Source organism: Dermacentor andersoni, chromosome 3, assembly GCF_023375885.2.
Source record: "Dermacentor andersoni chromosome 3, qqDerAnde1_hic_scaffold, whole genome shotgun sequence".
NCBI lineage: Eukaryota > Metazoa > Arthropoda > Arachnida > Ixodida > Ixodidae > Dermacentor > Dermacentor andersoni.
In genome coordinates, this window is record NC_092816.1 from 128,049,936 (window position 1) to 128,070,607 (window position 20,672).

The 20,672-nt window shown below is 47.5% G+C and overlaps 1 protein-coding gene across 1 annotated transcript in view; it reads left to right on the forward strand.

Annotated features, from left to right (window-relative positions):
* LOC126538408 (monocarboxylate transporter 12-like) overlaps nt 1-20,403 on the forward strand; it is a 52,503-nt gene extending 32,100 nt beyond the window's left edge. The window contains exons 5-6 of the mRNA XM_050185246.3: nt 8,627-9,448; nt 20,095-20,403. Coding sequence (XP_050041203.2) covers nt 8,627-9,448; nt 20,095-20,261 — 989 coding nt within the window. The 3' untranslated portion in view covers nt 20,262-20,403. The remainder of the gene's footprint in view (nt 1-8,626; nt 9,449-20,094) is intronic.
* The last annotated feature ends 269 nt before the right edge of the window (nt 20,404-20,672 follow it).

Below are 20,672 nucleotides of genomic sequence, written 5' to 3' on the forward strand. Positions count from 1 at the left end.
GCGGGAGTCTCCCTCACCGAGTAGAAGGAGAAAAGAGGTCATCAAAATAAATTATGGAGTGGCAGCCCTCACACATTCTTACCAGCAGAAGTGAAGCCAGCGCTTTTCTTTACTTCAACAATAAAAGCGTGCCTAACTACACGGAGAACAGTCACAGTTAAACCGCTCTTGATTTGTTAATATAACGTTTAGACTAATTGGAAGATACCAGAATGATGTCTCGGGCAAAAATATTGCCGTAGGCTGAGTCGTGACATCATAATCTCCCGTGCAAGTTACCAAGACTTTCAAGCTTCAACCTAAAGCCAGCGGCAACGACAGACACATCGAGAAGGATCGGTACGGCAAAACAGGCCTTGTGAATATCATTGGACGCGGGCAGGAAACGCTTCCTGTTCTCCGCCAAATGCCAACGTTAATCGACTCTCATGGTAAGATGGAGTTGGCTGGCTTCACCTTTAGTGTATCATCTTCAGTTGAGAAGCTTTTTTGAACACTCTTTAGAAGGAGCGAATGGGCATACGTTAACCGTCTGGCTCGATCGCTGAAAAGAGAAAACAGTGCCGAACCAACGCAGACACCGCGCGCTGCGTGGAAGGAGGCGAGAATGCGTGCGCGGTGGCTAAGGAACGTCTGTTCGCCATTGTAGCCTATTAAATAATAAATTATGGTGTCCTACGTGCCAAAACCACGATCTGAGTATGAGGCCCACCGTAGTGGGGGACTCCGGAAATTCGGACCACCTGGTGTTTTTGAACGTACACCTACATGTATGTACACAGGTACTTTTGCATTTCACCCACATCGAAATACGGCTGCCGGGCCCGGGATTAGATCCCACGACCTCGTGCTTAGCAGCCGAACACCATAGCCACTAAAAACCACGGCGGGTGTGGCCTTCTAGGCGTTTTTTAACAGCTGTCGCTGCTCGGGGTATTTGAAATATTGCGGATTTCGCCGTGGTATTGGCAGCGTGACACAGAGTGATTTGTTCATCTCACGGGTCAGTCGTAACAATAATGCGCATGGAATGTGAACTTTATTTCGCTATAAAGAGCCACTTCACGTGGTCCGGTAAATTGGGTATAGGGCTCTGGTTCGAGGGAAGTCAGACTGCCATGCAGCCTGCTGCTTACGTCTTATAGCTGCTAAAGCATGCCGTCGGCCTTCAGCGTCAGGTAATTTGAACAAACGCAACACTTGGAAAAAGGAAGCACTGCCATGAGAGCAACGACTCAGTCCTTGACAAAGACTGACACCTAGGACCTTGGTATGTCCTTGGCGTCAGTCTTTGTTGGCTTCGTATGATATGACTAATAAAAATTGGGCCCCTCAGTTAACCCCCTTTCTTCTCGTTTACTCTTTTAAATAGTGGTTCGTAGTGGAAGTGATGTATGCTTCTTTCCGAAAAACTTTTATAAATGGAGCCAGATGAGAAAACCTAAGCGTCGCCACACCAAGAACAGCATGAGTGCACTTGCGTCGTTGCTGATATTCTTAATGCGTGCCCATTGCCACGAGCTGTGTAAAATACTCTGAGGTCGGCATGTTCACACGAGTGACGTTATTCATGTTCACTCACATACATTTCTCCTACTGTAGTGCAAGTCCGAGTGAGAGATTTGAATGTACGTGTGCAATAGGGGACGTAACTACAAGAGTATTACCAAGATGTAAATAATACATTCAGGGACATTACATGCTAAAACCATGATCTGATTATGAAGCACGCCGCAGTGGGATACTCCGGTTTACATTTGACTAACTAGGGTTCTTTAACATAAATATATATTTATATTTTAGCAGCGGAGCTGTTTAAGCTTTAGTTCCGCCGTGGAGCGTTACCAGACAACTGAGCCCAGGCAGGTGGCTTTGGCCCAGGTGTGCGCTGCCTTGCGTTGCCTAGCGACCACCTGCGAGAGCACCGAGCGACGTAACCTCCTCGCAACCCACGCGCGTGGGGCGGAGTCGTGACGTCGCAGGTGAGGGAGCTACAAAGCTTGATTTAGTCGGACGTGTGTTCCTGCAGCTCCGGCTTTTGAAGTGTTTTTTCCCCTTTGGAACTGTGGAAATCTGGCACCTTTGGCCGCTCCGCGTAGCCAGTACTCCTGTGGCAGTGAACCAAGCCATCGAGGGCCCCCGGGAGCATACCGAGGGCAAGACAGCGTCGCCTAAAGCGAGTCAGAATGCTTTGGGCTTAGTCGCCTCATCGCGCGAACAGCGATCCCGCCAAGGCGCAAAAGGCCACACATGAAAGAGCAGCTGCGGCAGCAGTTACCTGTGGAGATTATGGCGACTATTCCTGCTGCTGAGTCGGTAAACGCCACCAACGAAGAGACCATGGAAAACGAGGTAGAACACCCGCAAACACCGGCGTCTCATTGCAACGCTGCATCACCGGGCGCGTCTCCCGTGCTTGCCTCCTGTCCAAAAGCGTCCGTGTCTGCTCAATCCAGACGCTCTCCCGGAACGCCTATCTAACAGCCCCCCTGGATCGTACGAAGTTGCAATCCGTCCAAAGGAAGGCTACAACATAGAAGAGATCCCTATGACGACCCTTCAGAAGACGCTCGTTTCTTGCATCACCGCGACGGGCTTCTCAGGCTACACATATCACCCAGCCTCTTACATGGCGTCCGTGTGGGTTCCGTCCTTAGAAAAAATGAGTGCACATTTGTGCACATTAACAGCAATAACCCTTCCCATTGGACGCGTCCTGCCCGTTCAAGCATACCTGCCCTTTGGCACGGACATCTCTCGCTCCGTGGTAGCAGGGGTCGATCCGGATGAATCACCGGAAACCCTACGTGATACTTTGACTTGTGACACACATCATGTGCTGCTATCCCGCTAACTAGGACGTGGTCGCACATGCCTGGTAACAGTTTGAGAACCCGCTACCCCACCCAACCGGTTCATCTACAATGGGTGCGTCCTTCGACCTCGTTCATACCGCCCAAGCGTAGTATACTTTTATCCGTCCCTACAACAACGCCACATGCGTGCATCGTGCCGTAATCCGGCTCCGGTGCAGACAAATGAGCCAAACACCTCCCAAGCCTTTCGATGTCCAATGACCATTCCAATGAACAATCCAAAACGACCAAAATCCAATGACTATTCAATAATGAATCGCGCTTGCCCAACGAAACGCAAGGCTCAGAAAAGTAAAGGCGAATTTCTCACTTTTCGCCCTACTCCACATACCCAGGAACTGTTGGTGTCGAGGAAGATGACCCTTCATCATCTAAGGAGGTATCTACTCCACAGGCAACTTACATCGATGTTACTAGCCGGACTCGTCACATATATCGTCCGTCTACAACAACGGCCCAGGAGAAACTTCAAAAGGAATCGGGTGACATCGATCGCAACGTGGAAAGATTGCAAACCGAATTATCCAAACTCAACTCTCGCTGCAACCGCCTTGTCACTGCGAACACTTCGTCGACAACAAATAGGTCATCGGCGGCGCAAACGCCTCATAAATCTCCTCCACCAGTGCCGGCTTCAGGTATTGCGTCTGTGCGTGAAGCTGCGCCTATACTCGTCTCTGACCCGGCATCGCTTCTGCGTTATGTCGTGCAACGGTTACAGGCCCTAAGTGCCACTCTTGCGGAGCACTTATTATGATGGCTGCCACAATGGCCTCTAACCCGCCTTCATATGTAGTTCAATGGAACTGTCGGGGTCTCGATAACAAAGTTGGTGAGCTCCGAGAACGCATTCACTTGGACTCACTTCGAGCTTCGGCGTTCCTCCTGCAGGAGCAGAACTCTCTTCCTCGAATCTCGGCGTTTACTACCTACGCAAGACCTTCCTTTCCAGATCGCCGTGCGTGCCTGTAAGGTGATAAACCATGCAAATCAACTATATATTTCGAACCTCTCTCGTTCGTTAAAACTTCTTTCTGGGCGAGTTGGTGCATACTTGACATAAATATTGTTACAGCGCAATCACATGCAACCTCAAGTATGAAGTCTCTCGTTCAGACGGCTATAACTATGGTGACATGGTGGACTGCGTGGCAAGAAGTCGTGGCTTTAGAGGTGCAACTCTCTGAGTCTGCTATTGCGCTTGTGTCGTGTTATGTGCGTGCCTACTCGGGACAGGCCTTCGTCTAGGGTGGATCACCTGGCTTCGTCGGCATGATCCTGGTTATCGTATTCTCATCGCCCATGATTTCAATGCTCCTCACCGTGAGGGGGGGGGGGGGTACTCTGTGTCCAGTGAACGTGGGCGTGTCATCCTTGATACTCTCACCCAGAAAAACTTTAGTCCGATTAATGACGTATCCATGCCTGCAAGACCTTGCACCCACCCACGAATGCCACCGTATTCACCAGACCTGGCCGGGTGGTTGGGCCATCAGACAGCTACCGGGCATCGGGAACCAGACTGCGGGGAGTGATCACCATCCCATTTGGCTCGGTCTAGCCCCTATGAAAACCTACCGCCTCCGTCGCCAATGTAGGGTGATCGAATGGGACATGTTTCGTACTTCGTTATCAAGGGACGCTCTCGCCCCACTATGCGACCCCATCCCAAGGTTACAATCGGCGGTCAGAACAACCACTTTAACGTCATGGGTTGAACAATCTCGTCCGGCACCCGATCCTACAGCTTTGGGCACAGCGCCGCCAGGCAGAGGTTCATGCCAGCCGACACCCAGACTCCGTGTAGGCTCAACGCCACCACCGTCAGCTAACAGCTGCAGCTAGACGCCACGAACTTCGCCTCTCACGTCGACGCTGATTGGCGTGGTGTTCTTCGCTAGATCCGACCACCAGTGTCGCCTCAATTTGGAGAACGTTCCGAGCAATGGAAGTTGGTGGATGCTCTCTTGACCCGGGTTCCAGCGGTGCCTGTCGTCGGGCAAAATTCCAGACGTCCTTGCATTTGACATGGCGCAGGCATTATTTCCCGGTTAGGATACGCAACCACCTGTGGTCTCCGCCCAATTTACGCTTCCGCCGAGTGCAGGGGCACTCTCATCAGCTCACGTTATGGCTGGCATGCAGTCTCCGTTTACGGTTGCTTAATTTTTCGCTGCGATAGACCAAGCCAAATTGAAGACTGCCCCGGGTCCTGACGGCGTGACCTATGAGGCGTTTAGAAACTTATAAAGAGCCACCTTGAAAGCTGTTCTCAGCTCGATAAACGCTGTGTGGCTGTCAGGAGTTGTACCGGAGCACTGGCTGCAAGCAGCTATAATCGCCATCCGAAAGCCCAGCAAATCTCACGACAACATATCAAATCTTCGACCGATTTCTCCTTATGTGTACATTATGGAAATTGTTGGAACGCATCGTGGCTAACCGTCTGCAGTGGTGGCAAGACGTAAATCACTGCTATCATCCCTCGCAAGTCGGCTTCCGCCCCCACCTTGGTGCTGAAGGCAGCCTAGGTCGCTTGTCCTCTATAGTTTTGATTGGAGGCCGATCGACCCGAGTGAGGTCCGTTCTCGACGTGGATGTGCACAAGGTATACGACCACGTCAGCCACGCTGCCCTCATTGAAGTGCTACGCTGGATTCACTTACCCGCCCACATATGCAAGTTGATTCACACCTTTCTTACGTCTCGTGAATTCGCCATCCGGATCAACAAAGAGAATATGGGATCATTTCGGCCACAACGCCGTGTACCGCAAGGGTCAGTGCTGGCCCCCATACTTTTTAACTTTAGCCTCCTACCTTTGGCATGGCGATTGGGCGACATTGCTGACCTGCACGCACTCATTTATGAGGATGACATCACAGTCTGGACCGTCCACCCGTCTCTCCAAATTCAAGCCACAAGATCTATCTAAAAGCTCGCTTTTACATAGATCAATGGTGTTCTTTTGTTGGACTCACGTTGTCGCCTCAAAAGACGGTCGCGAATGCGCGCGGCCGCCGTGCGTTTAACACCACCCATATTGCCCTTCTCTTCCACGGAAGCAGAATTTCAGTCGTCAACTCACTCCGAGTCCTCGGCCTGGACCTGTACAATTCCGACTCCGCCGGCCCCTGAATTCGCACAGCACGTCAGAAGACATCCCAAATGCTGCAACTCATCCGTAGGATTTCTCAAAAGTAAAGTGCTGCCACAACCACCATCGCCCTCCTCCTCATACGTACTGTGCTGCAGCCAAGATTGATATGCCAAGCCCAGTTTCACCACATGACACGAACAGGGTGGGACCGCTTGGAATCTATCAATCGAGCAGCAATGCGGCTTATTACGGGCCTCCCACAAATTAAGCCTATTCACGCACTCCAGGCCGAAGCGCACATAAATACGCTAGATGAACTGGTCCACCAGCGTCGCCGAGCTCGTTCCGCAAAGTTCCATGATATCCCTGAAGCCGCACCTCTTGAGAAGTATATGGCAGACGGTTCAGTGATGCCCTGCGATACCTGCCTGGCACGACCACCATGGCTTTATCAGCAAGTTACGGACAATCGGCCTCTGACTCGCATACACACACGATCCGTCGGCCACATTAGTGAGTCGAGTATAATAGCAAATAGCTCATCAACTACGAGTGCAAGCTCTTCCTGCATACATGTAGCGTATGTCGAGGCTAGCGTGAGTGATGATCGCGTCACCACGGTTATCGGTTGTCCGGAAATATTGTCATAAATAGCAACCTGCTCGTATGCTTGCTCCCCTGCCTGGCCGTCGACACAGGCGGAGCACTTTGCAGTATGAGACGCAATATCCATCCTCTGTCCGCTGCTTCCGCCGTTTAGTAGGCACATTGACACCTTCACCGATACCTCAGCTGCCATCCGTTGTCTGGGGCTTGTTCTGAATTGCGACGTTTTGGCGCAGGAGATTCAGGACACAGTTGAGAAATTACCCGTTACAGTGCGTGTACAACGGATACGTCGCAATGCACATCCCCCACAAGCCTTACAGGATGCAGCAAGTCATAATAAAACTTCTCGTCCACTTCAATTAGCCCCCACCTCTCCGGAGACAAGGCTCCTCACAGAAGAACAAGACCTTCGACGCGCCAAGCGAGCACTTCTCTCACCCTGTGGCACCGACCTCCCTGACGGCCTAGCGCGCTGGAGAGAGGTCTTGCTACGAAGGTTACGTCTCCGTGTCACCCTCACCCATGCGGTAACCTAGTCGTGGTCGGCACAGTACCGCGCCTCCATCAGCGATTCCTGCCCCTTCTGTCCCGCTCCAGTCTGCGAGATGGACAGTGGGCACCTCCTGTGGACTTGGCCCTCTCTACATGCCCTCCGCCAGAAAGACCTGCTTCGATGTGGATCACCCCCAGGCCGGCCGCCAGATGTAGACAGTTGGATCCTGGGGCCCCACCACCTAATATTTCTGGACTTCTTCCAAGAATCCGGCGTGTATCTACACGTCTAAATATTTCTTTATGCCAAAAGGCACGCTGTCGCAATAAAAAAGAAGCCGGCACGCGACACACCTCTCGCCTCTTCTACTCCGTGCGTACGTGCTGCTGCCATGGGAAGACGGAGTGAATTGCGGACGCCCAAGAAGCGGCTTACCAGGAAGAGCCCCGTGCTGCTAAGCAAGAAGCGACGCGTCGTTGCCAAAGCGATCCGGAACACCGCGCCTAAACTGCGGCTGAGAAGAGGCGATGCCGAGTCAAGGAACCCGAGTTTCAGTCCAGGGAACACAAGAATCAGCGCATGAACACTCGGCGTCGCCGAGAAAGTGATCACAGCCTGCCACTGCTCGGAAACTGTCAGCCTCAAGCCCGCCGAGACACCAACCTCGCACAACCTAGAAACAACTTCGCAAATTCTATCATTACCTCGAAGAACCTAGACACGACTTAGCCAAGCCTACCAACAACTTAACAAAACCTAGCATAACCTCGCAAAACCTAAAGATAACTTAGGCAAGCCACCTAAAAACTAGGTTGTTTTTTATTTTAGTTACCAGGGGTGTTTACGCATTTCGCCCCCAACGAAATGCAGCTGCAGTGGACTAGATAAAACCCGCGTACTCGAGCTCACCAGCGTAATTCCATAGCTACCGGGCCACTGCGGCTGGCCACCGTAAGTGTTCGTGAGCACAAGTGAGCGTTGATGAGTGGCAGGACAGCAGTGTCAGGACCAGCTAGTGCATTGCTAGAAAAAAAGCAAAAGCGGGCGACTGTGAATGAGTGATTACTATATTTATCAACGTGTAAATACATGCGCGTAAACGAGCGAAGTTAAACCACTGCATTTTAACCGTTCTCTTCACCGAGGTATGTTTCTGTTCTATTCTGCCTCCATGTTCTTTTTACAATGCCTCCTTGTCCCTGCACAATTTGCTTGTGTATCGTACTGTCGGTCGCATCCTGTATAAGGTTCTGGCATGCCACAGGAGGGTAGAGAAGTGGCTACGGAAGTTGTAAAAATGGGGAGCAAGTGATGTACACAAACCACCTTGAGTATGCCACCCTGCATGTCTATGGACTTGTTGCAGAAAGCTATGCCTGTGAACAAGGCCGGTCAATGCAAATTTGAACGTATAATGCCGCGAAGGACTTCTCTACGTGCATATAGACAAGGAACTGTTTTGTGTGTAGCCAGACATCATTTGGGCTGCAGATTCTCTCATAGTGTCGTATTGGTTTCATGACATTGTTTTGCTCGCGCTATGTGCAGGTCTGGGCCTTGGCATTGTGATAACCATGCTGCAGGTCCTCATCAGCATGTACTTCGAGCGGTACCGTGGAGCCGCCAACGGCATCATGTTCGCCGGATCCACTGCCTCTGCGTTCATCTTCACCCATATGCTGCTGTACTTTAGAGACACCTACGGGTTCCGAGGCAGCCTGTTGCTGTTTGGTGCCGTTCTCATGAACTTGGTCGCCTTGAGTCTTGCCTTCCAAGAGCCACCATGGGTTAAGAGAGACAGAATCAAGAGGAGAAAAGGCACACAGGGGACAAGGAGGCCATCGATATTCACAGCGGATTCAAAGCAAGGGAAAAACGTTTCCGCCACTGCGGTAATGCTAAGAAACATTCTCGGAGTGCTCAAGTGTCCCATGGTGTACGTTCTCACGATCACGTGGCTAGCGTTCTGCTTCAACTACGACATTTTCTTCTCCACGATCGTCGACTTCGCCATGGACAAAGGGATGCCCCTGGAAGACACCGTGTCTTTCATCACCTACACGTCTATCACGGATCTCGTGGGAAGGGTTGTCCTTCCTATTTTAACTGATCGTGGGATCCTGCAGCGGTCGACGTTAATCATATTGAACTACTTTCTCCTTGGCTTGTGCACTATGTCACTGCCATTCTGTGACTCCTACTGGGTCCTGCTAGTGGCGTGCCTAGGCGTGGCCTTATTCCTCGGCTGTGCCATTACCATGCACAGCGTTCTGATGGCCCAGTATTTGGGAATCGAAAAACTTGCAGCAGGGTATACCGTTCTGGGCGCCCTATGTGGACCAGCACTCTTAGCAAAGGCCCCTTTCGTAGGTGAGCGTCATTTTCTCATTTGTTGCCTGCTTGCATGCACGGCGCATAACTGCTGCCGTTTAGGAAAGTGTGAACGACCAAAATGTAAGAGAGTTTAGTTTGCATTGGTGGTAATAAGACTGAAAAGCTTGTCTTGCTGTGCAGACGAACGAAGAGCAGTTGTAAGGAAAGTGGAGAAACGCTGTGTGATGCTTACTAACACGCTTGTAAATTTCCTCACGGCAGTGGCTTACACAGTACATTTTAATGACGCAATAACGTGCTGACTTGGGTTGGGTTGGTACCTGTCTGAAGAAAACGAGCAACAGCTCTTGACAACGGAACGTGACTGAGACGGACGAAGCGCGTATCTGGTTGCTCCTCTGATACCACTGCCGGAGGGTTAGTTCAAGACTGAACTCCTGATTGGGCGAACTTGTGTTCAGCAAAATAAACATTAAAAGTTCGGAAGCTGTTACCCTCTTGTAACAGAAGAAGGCGAAAGCCTGCTGCACACATGGTAATACACGCAGTTATACGATCGACGTTACACTTATTTGTAAGACACATTGGTAAAGCATCAAGTTGTACAATCGGGGCTATATTTCTTGCAAGATATAACGAACCGCATAGGGAAGTACACTTGTGGAACCAAGGCAATCCCTTAACTACGGCGCAGCGGCACGCGCTTCTCTCACAGTTGCTTACTTCTGCGGCTGTCCAGGCGAGCAGCAAAAGCGTGCAGGCTCCTCCATGGCCTGCCGCCGACAGCCGCCGACGCCGCCACTCCGACTGCGACGTCAATGCGCAGAATGCGCGCGACCGTGTTTCTGCGCAGCAATTACTAAACCTGAGAGAGCAATTACTAAACCTGCAAGAGCAATTACTAAAGCTGATATTCGGCAGGTACTTAAGACTCCTTTGTATGGGAATGCGAAAATATACCGTTTTTTGGACCTCGAAACGTCATCAACGCGCTCAACTTACACACTCATGACGCGGCGCCACCTCCTCCGCAATCACGGGTGCCGCCCAATGACGCACGAACTCGCTGGTGAGATGGCTGCGACGTGACATGTGCAAGCCGGCACGCACTAGGCGCACCTTTAGTACGCCAGACACCTAGAGCAGTGTGCTCGTCCAGCACCCCGGCGGCACCGGTTCGATTCCCGCCCAGAGCGAAGTGTACCAAATTTTCTTTTCGAAACCACTAATTTACTTTCTCAACAGGAACTACCCTGAGAAATGTAAGGTAATTTCGAATATTTCTTCCAGTGTTCAAATTCGAGTGTTCAAAACGGGGAGCACCGTAGTCGTTCGTCGAAATATCAACTACGGGTCGAGCGCGTCGGCCACTTAAACGCGACTCATCCTACATTCCAGCGCAATTCCTAGTGCTTGCGTATGTCGCAGAATACACACCACTATTAGCGTCGCGCACGCTGTCTGATTAGACGAGACTCTTTCGCTATAAAATCAGCTGTGTAATGCAAGAAAGTTCGAATACAAGAAGGCGCACGTCGCGCCGAGTGATAACTTTTAACACTTACCCTGTGGGAAACGGTCATCGGAAACAAAAATAATGTGCGCGAAGTGGTCCACCATTAAAGGGAATAACAGAGCGCTTTGTCCTCTGGCGTCGGCTGCTGCGACGAAACTGTCGGCTCCTGGGACATTTTCCCACGAGAGCGCTGATTGCCGTCAACAAAGCTCGGCTCGTGTGGTCTGCTACTGAGTGCGGCCGCGGCCCAAATCGTCGCAAAGTGAATGCGCGCGTGTTATAGAACTTCATCATCATCATCATCATCATCATCATCATCATCAGCTTGGTTACGCCCACTGCAGGGCGAAGGCCTCTCCCATACTTCTCCAACAACCCCGGTCATGTACTAATTGCGGCCATGCCGTCCCTGCAAACTTCTTAATCTCATCCGCCTACCTAACTTTCTGCCGCCCCCTGCTACGCTTACCATCCCTTGGGATCCAGTCCGTAACCCTTAATGACCATCGGTTATCTTCCCTCCTCATTACATGTCCTGCCCATGCCCATTTCTTTATCTTGATTTCAACTAAGATGTCATTAACTCGCGTTTGTTCCCTCACCCAATCTGCTCTTTTCTTATCCCTTAACGTTACACCTATCATTACTCTTTCCATAGCTCGTTGCGTCGTCCTCAATTTGAGTAGAACCCTTTTCGTAAGCCTCCAGGTTTCTGCCCCGTAGGTGAGTACTGGTAAGACACAGCTATTATACACTTTTCTCTTGAGGCATAATGGCAACCTGCTGTTCATGATCTGAGAATGCCTGCCAAACGCACCCCATCCCATTCTTATTCTTCTGATAATTTCCGTCTCATGATCCGGATCCGCCGTCACTACCTGCCCTAAGTAGATGTATTCCCTTACGACTTCCAGTGCCTCGCTGCCTATTGTAAATTGTTGTTCTCTTCCGAGACTGTTAAACATTACTTTAGTTTTCTGCAGATTAATTTTTAGACCCACTCTTCTGCTTTGCCTCTCCAGGCTAGCGAGCAATTGGTCCCCTGAGTTACTAAGCAAGGCAATATCATCAGCGAATCGCAAGTTACTAAGGTATTCTCCATTAACTCTTATCCCCAATTCTTCCCAATCCAGGTCTCTGAATACCTCCTGCAAACACACTGTGAATAGCATTGGAGAGATCGTATCTCCCTGCCTGACGCCTTTCTTTATTGGGATTTTGTTGCTTTCTTTATGGAGGACTACGGTGGCTGTGGAGCCGCTATAGATATGTTTCAGTATTTTTACATACGGCTCGTCTACACCCTGATTCCGTAATGCCTCCATGACTGCTGAGGTTTCGACAGAATCAAAAGCTTTCTCGTAATCAATGAAAGCTATATATAAGGGTTGGTTATATTCCGCACATTTTTCTATCACCTGATTGATAGTGTGAATATGAAATATTGTTGAGTAGCCTTTACGGAATCCTGCCTGGTCCTTTGCTTGACAGAAGTGTAAGGTGTTCCTGATTCTATTTGCGATTACCTTAATAAATATTTTGTAGGCAACGGACAGTAAGCTGATCGGTCTATAATTTTTCAAGTCTTTGGCGTCCCCTTTCTTATGGATTAGGATTATGTTAGCGTTCTTCCAAGATTCCGGTACGCTGGACGTCATGAGGCATTGCGTATACAGGGTGGCCAGTTTCTCTAGAACAATCTGCCCACCATCCTTCAACAAATCTGCTGTTACCCGATCCTCCCCAGCTGCCTTCCCCCTTTGTATATCTCCCAAGGCTTTCTTTACTTCTTCCAGCGTTACCTTTCATTTCATTTTCATTTCATTTTATTTGTGCCCATTTACAAGCAAATGGAGGGGGCCAAGGTAAAAGCTGCTTTTTGGCAGCTTGAGTGGTCCCTGGCCCCCTTTACATATTGGCAGACCGGTGGCGAAGAACACTTTCAGAAATGAAAAAAGTAAAGAACAGTGGGTTACATTAAATAAATTAGATTTCTTTCATTGAATGCATATGGTTTTATGGAATCATGGCGATTTAAATGGTAGTTTTCACCAGACAGATGAGCTCCGATGGTGTCAAGGCATGGATGTCAATGCCGGCTTCTAGGTAAGAATTTATTAGCCGTGGCAAGGTATTTGCGACCATTTGATGGCCGTAATTTGTCCTCGAGAAGGGTATGAGCCATTTTTCAAGGCTGCGCGTATCATATGTGGGTGTATTCTCTTTTGTGTTTGCTATATTTGTAATTAAGTTGCTTCTATTTTTTACCTGAAAGTAGTAGGTGCGTAGGAGGGTTTGTTTGTAGAGATGATGACTTTTTGTTATGTTGTACTTGGTAAAAAGATTCTCAGTGTGAGTTGTAGGGCACATTTGCGATAGCGCGTATTATCTTTTTTTGCATCAATAGTATTTTAGAGTGATTGGAAGCTGATGTCGTGCCCCATACAAGATGGCAGTAATTTACATGCGAGGCAAACTGTGCATTATAAATGATAAATTTAGCTGACATTGCTAAAAGGTAGCGATTTCGATGTAGTATACCTGTTACGCGGCTCAGTTTCTGCAGCACAAAATCCACGTGAGCGTCCCATTGCAATGTGTCGGTAAAACATACGCCAAGTACTTTTACCGTGTCAACAACCTGTATTTTCTCAGAGTTATAAAATATGTTGTGGGTCAATGGAGTACATGTACCTCTTGTTTTAAAGATGACTGCTTGTGTTTTATTCGAGTTTACTTTTAAAAAGTTGTCCTGGCTCCATTTTGAGAGATGGGTTAATAGGGTGTTCGCTGCACTAATGAGGCCTGTAAGAGAGTTGTTTGATAAAAAAACACTCGTATCGTCTGCGTAGTTTATGAATTTTGCTTCTCGGTGGATAAGAACTATGTCGTTTATGTAGATGTTAAACAAAAATGGGCTAAGGATACTTCCCTGAGGGACACCTGTTTGTATTTTTCGTGTAGATGATATGTTAGTGTTTATAGCCACATATTGCTGTCGATTTCTAAGGTAGCATGTCAGTAACTGAAGAGGAAGGCCCCTGATGCCATATCTTTCAAGCTTAAGTATTAGGAGGTCATGGTTTATGCAGTCGAACGCTTTTGTGAAATCTATGAATAGACCAATTACAAGTGACTTATTTTCGAGGTTCTGCAGTATATATTCTTTTTGTGCTACAAGTCCTAATTCTGTTGATTTACCTTGTTGAAAACCGTATTGAGCGTCTGTTATTAGTTTATGTTTATTGCTGAAAGATGTTGATTGGTTAAGAATGATTTTTTCAAGACCTTTAGAAAACTGCGGGAGCATAGATATCGGACGGTAATTTTTTAAATCAAGCTTGTCACCTTTCTTGTATAACACAATTACTTTTGCAATTTTCATTTTTTCAGGAAAAGTACCTGATGTTATGCATAAGTTATAAATTTAAGCTAACACAGGTGCAATGTCACAAATGACGTGTTTGATAGGTCTTATTTGGAGGCCATCAGCATCGTAGCTACATGAATTCTTTAGTTTGAGAAAAACTGAACAAACCTCGGTAGGTGTTGTCGGTTGGAAAAAAATAGTGTCCATAGTTGCAGGGAATTGAAATGTACATGGTGGGCTTAGTGATAAATGGGAATCAGTGTCTGTAAAGTAATCATTAAATGCGTTAACTAAATTATCTCCGGTTAAAATGCATCCGTTTACAGAAACTTTCTTTATAGGTTCAGTGTTCTGTTTACGTCCCATTAGTTCATTTAACTTGTTCCAAATCTTCTCTGTTTGTCCCTCGCATGAAGAAAAAGTACGTAAATAATAGCGATTTCTTGCATTTCTTAGCTCTTTATTTAATTTATTTCTAAAAATTTTGAAGGATTTTAGATCCTCGCTGTTCCGAGATTTTATGAACCTGGCATAAAGCTTATCTCTTTTCTTTATTTTTTTTAGAAGCTCTTTGGTCATCCAAGGTTTCCGATAAGCTTTCTGGTTTCTTTTCTTATGTATGAAATGTTGCGCATAAACAGCTGAGAATTTCTTTAAGAAGATGCTGTATGCTGGCTCTGCCTCGTTTTGTTGAAAAACCTCATTCCAAGATACTTGTTTCAAGGCATCCTGAAACGCAGTTAATGTGTGCTCGTTTATTGCCTGAAATGTTTTTTCAGTGTTATCTCTTTCGGTATCGTTTGCTCTTGTGTGGATAAACATGACTATCGGCATATGGTCACTGAGAGGACAGTTTAAGACTCCACTAGTTACTAAGAATGGATAATAGTTCGTTATAAAGAGATCAAGAGTGGTTTTCGTAGTTTCTGTTACTCTCGTGAAGGTTTCAACCGCATTTATATATCGGCTTGCCACAAAAATTCTTTGAAATATCGTTGTCCTAGCACCATCGGAACTCATATCAATGTTGAAGTCTCCTCCTAAGACCACTTTATACTTGTTTTCTGACGCAAATTCTAGCATGCACTCTAAAAAAATGAAAAAAGGTTCCAATAAACCATCTGGCGGGCGGTAACATACTGCAAAGAGTACACCCGGTGTTTGTACACACAACATTTCACAATTTTCTGTCATACAAGAATACTCGGCTAACAGTTCACATGTTAGAGAATCATCTATCAGAACAGACACTCCTCCACCGCGACGTGAGGTTCGGTTTTTATAGAATACTATTTTGCAAGGCAGGCGAAATACATCATCAGAGCAATACCATGTTTCGCTTAGCATGACTACATTACACTGACTGTTTATATCAGAAAAAAAAGTTTCTAATTCAGGTGGCTTGCTGGAGACTGATTGAATGTTCATATGTATGAAAGACAGTCCCTTCTTTTGAGTGGCCAATAACGTGAACCAATCCTGCTGGTCAATACATCCCAGATGATTCATTTCGGCAAAGAGTCAAATAATAGCAACAAGAAATTGGCGTTCATTGCAATAGAGCATGAAGATCATTTTCACCCTTAACGACAACTGCCGATTCACCGTTTGCCCTACGTACGAGAACTTTTCCATTTGAGTGCCACACGAACTGGTATCCCGCCTCCTTTGCCCATTCTTTGGCAGTGGCGAGGAGCTTCCTCGAGCGAGAGGTTAGGTTTTCGTTAATGAAGATGTTGCCCTGATTGTCCCTTAAGTCTCGCCTTTTGGCAATCCATGCATCCTTCAGTTCCTGCCGTGCAAGACGGATAATAATTCCTCGCATTTTTCCTTGCTTTGCCGGGAGCCTGTGAACTGCCACAACATCTTCCTTAGATAGAGGTTGAAGTTCAAGCTTCTTTGCAAGATCATTTACCTTTTCGAGTAGGTTTTCATTGTCAGCCTCAGGTACACCGTGTATCTCAATGTTAAGACGTCTGCTGTGCCATTCAAGTGCGTCTATGTCAGCCTGAATCTGATTGAGCTCCCTAGGAGAAGCGTACTTCTCTATTTTTTCTACTTTCTGTTTGACAGTGTTTAATTCCTTTTCGTGGCTCTCAAGCCTTCGTTGAATTTCATCAAAGTGATCGGAAAGTGTTTGGATGGCCTGTTCGATCCCGTCTACCTTGTTTGGCAGACTAACAAGCAAGTTTAGTTTTTGGTCCATTTCAGCAAGTTTTTTGATTATCTCACTTTCATTCTTACATGCTTTAGCAGAGGAGGAGCTTTTACTTCCTGTAGGTTTGCAAGACTCGCACTTCCAATTCTTTTTGAATTGATCTCGTTTGCCCTTAATGGCACTTTCAGCAACGCCGGAGCAGGAACCGCTATGATACGAAAATTCACATTGTGAACAAGTCTGAAACAATTCGCTTTCATCTGTCACAGAGCGACATTCACAGCAACGCGACATCGTTTGCAGCTGTGCAGGTCTATGACTTTCCAAAATAGGGCAATGAGAACAACAAATGAACACAAATTTGTAGATTGGCTGTAGCGGAAAGAGCGCGTTGCAAGATGAGTAACGTAAAGAAAGAAACCAACCTGAGAAACGCAGAAAGAGCGATAAGTGCCGTGTCCTTTGCGCTCCACCGCCTTCGGTGGACTTTGAATTCCTCTAGACTTTTTTCTCTTCCATTATCGTCGTGGCTGCCACTGGTACTGTATAAATCTCTATAGAACTCATCAGCCTATAGAGATTTATACAGTACCAGTGGCACCCACTTATAGAACTTGGCCGCCAGTAAATATAAAAGAGAGTGAGAGAATATTTAATGGCAGAAAGGGGTCGGCCTGAGAGAAGTCCCTCTAGCCTGCTACTCCACGCTGGGGAAGGGTTTCGGGGCAATAACAGAGATATGATGTGAAGAGGAAGGAGGGTGGTGGTATGATGAATATGATGGGGACAGCACAACATACTGTTTCTGTGCAGCGCGTTCGTGTGCGCTTCACTGCACAGCAGAGCTTTCTTCGCGGGCAGAAGTTACTGCAGAGTAGCTAGGAAACTCTCTATAGCTATTATAATTTCGTCGGTGTTAGCGCCACTGGAGTATTTAAACCAGACAGTCGCAGATGCAGGGCGTCGATTATTTGTCGCAGCATGGCTTTGATGACAGAGCCTGATCGTGATATCTGAGTGCACTGTCCTTGCTCGCGCTGACAATCTAAGGCCCGTGTGCGTATCGGCAAGCGTGGCCATACATTTGATACCAGATTTGCACGGCTCGTTTGAAGCAATGGTTTAGAGCGCTCTGTCGATGCCGATTCAGCTAGCATCTGTAGGACCTGCTAAATTATAGCCATGGAGCTCTCGTTTGGACCTACAGCTTGTCCACGGCGACGACGCATTCGTCCCCTCCGGTGTTGCACTGACATTGCCGCCTCATTCTAGGACATACTTGTCTTGCTCATTTGGATCAGTATTTTTATATCCTTTTCTCTTTATGACAATCCTTTGAATTGATGTCATGGGGTTTATCACAATTCGAGCACTTCATTTCTTTTATTGTGCATGAAGATACGTTATGGCTGCCGACACAGCGGAGGCATACTGTCTGGCCTATGCAGACAGCACTGACATGACCTATCTTTAGGCACTTGTGACATTGCAGTCGTCGGGGCACATAAGGACACAAGAGGTGTCTCCCGTAGCCCACCTTGACATGATCACGTAGAGTGTCTCCTTCGAAAGGAAGCTTGACGCTCGTCGAGTGACCGAAGGGGTGGAAATCGATGACCTTCACTGTTGGAGACAGAAGCCCTTGTAGCTATTCGACACGGATGTCAATCACAGCATTGGGCATAACATCTGGCCTAGCGCCACGACTGTGCGCGATGAACGACTGGATTTCTATGTATCCTTGTGTGCGCCCGGTGTTCAATTTTTTTAGGGCGGCCTGCCTCACTACTTACACTGCGACTGCGTTTTTGTTGGTGTTCAAATGCACTGTGAATTTCTTTTGTAGCCACATTACGAACGTAGTTGTTTAGAATGTGTCCGTGTACAGAATTTAAATTCTTAGAGACGTTGAGAGGCACAAACGCAATCCTGCGAGTTGGTGTGGGCGGTCCGTTGTGGCCCAGCTCACTCACGTCTTTGGTTGTCTTGCGGTATTTTCCTCTCAGTCGCTTGCCCTCCACGAAGATGTAGTCGTTGTCGGAGTACGTTGGTACGCTGTTGGAGAAACAGGAAACCGACATCTCCATGTCCACGTGACAAGCCTTACACTATATCCTTGCGGGATACAGTGCGAACAGGCGTCCTCGACTGAAGTGATGGTGCACCGTCTGTCATCGGCTCGGACGACATCTCCTCCAAGAAGCACAATTAAGCCTCCGCTAGTACAAAACTATCGCAGCAAGGCCAATAAGCTTCGCAGCGCCTAACAGAAGCATGGACTGACAAAGCTACGCTCTCTCAGTACTACAAGAATGATACGTGTTACGTTTCTAGCACGATTTATGAGAGAACAGGGCCTACGCACTCCATACCTTCATACACCTGTTGACGGCAGCGCGATAAGGAAAACAAGTACGCATGAGCACCGAGAATAGGACCCCTGCTATTGTTGAAGGGGTACGGAGCTCAGGCTTGGGTAAGCTTAACCCATGCCTGAGCCCCGTGCCCCTTCAACAAAGAAGAATGTTCCGTTCGTAAACGTTTGCACCTCTGGTACTCCTAAATCAATACCTAACATAACTCAAAACAAAAACTGAGTTCTTCAATGACGCGTATAGCCACGGAACTTAGCGAAAACTTCTGATATACCTTGCGAAATCCTTGTCGCAAAAACTCGACGGCCAACTGTCAAGGTGGTGAGTGCACCGATAAGAGGAAAATAAGAAAAAAAATATTGAGAAAAGCAAGCGAGAAATACCACGTGATGGCGCTCAACCAATTCGGAGAGGCAGACCTACTCTCCTGCTCCTTGCATGCTCCTGGTAGTAGCGGCGGCTGTAACATAAAATATATCGCTACCTATTGGTTTCATTCAGGGACATTAGCTGCTGCCGGAGCACAAATGCACCCACCTCTCTCCCTCTCGTCCCCCCGCAGTCATACGCGCGATGGAAGACGGCCTGTTTGCTCTCCCCTTCTTTCGTTCGCGCGCGCCAGATTCAGCCGCGATGGTCGGCTTTCCTCGCGTACTTTCACTTCCACATACAGCGTACGACGCGCGGCGGTGTTATCACCCTTATATTTTATGCGGAAGATCACGGCGATGGTGACGGCAGAAATGCGCCTAGGGTCTCCATAAATTTGCTATCGCAATAACGCTAATTGAGTATGGTGTCCTGCAAACATACTTGATGAAACATATAATTTACAGCGCATGAATTTTAGCTTAACTTTTACCAGAATGTGAAATGCTGAAATGGCAGAGCAATACCAGTTCTCATACCTTAAAGTTATGTAATTTTACTGGAGCGGTTCTTTACGGGCAATGTAGTGACGCCTGTGCGATTGCATTACAGGCCCTACATGGCGCATTAACGCGCATAAGGACGCCATAAATTTTGGCGCAGCTGTGCATCTCTTTTTTGTCAGTCGGACTCACCTGTAGTTCCAACACTGCGCGCCGTTCTCTTGCGTAACGCTAAACCTTGTTTCGCCATCAGTGCCTTGCCCTTTATGTGAGACTGTTAATTCTTGTTCATAGGTTATTTAATTTCTTGGAGGGCCTAGAGTATAGATTCAAATCCAAAATAACTTGTTTCTGTTGGGGTACTGAACATGCCTCTCTCTTTTTTTTTCAGGGTTCTTCAGGGACGACCTTGGTTCGTACAACGAGATGTTCTGGGTCCTTGGAAGCTTCAGCTTTTTCGTGAGCGTTCAGTGGACGTTCGTGTCTTTGGTCGATAGAAAGAGAGCTCGAAGGTGGCAGCCAGACATTGAGCACACGCGCTCTGCGCAAAAATCGTGACGAACTATAGCAATATATGTTAATAAATTTGAGAAAATATGCAGTAATGCCGAATGTTCATGGTAAGACTGGCAAATACGTTTGATGCGTTTTCTTTTAAATGCGAGAGCATTTAAAAAGTTTCTAGAATATAGGGTGTTACGCCTACTATGGACTTGGGATTGCATCTTAGCGTGCTGCTAGAAAATAAATTCTACTTAATAGGGATCATGAAAGCTATCGTGGTAAATATGAAAATTTACTACAGCGAAGCTGTAAATGGATAGGGTTCCATGATATTTTGTTCTGCTTGAACGAAAACTATAATCATCAGTGGTTCATACACCTGTAAGCATTCATACTCCCGTAGGCAAGGAAAAAATGCAATGCTAGTAACCCCGTAAGGCAGAGGCCACAAACACGCAGCAAAGT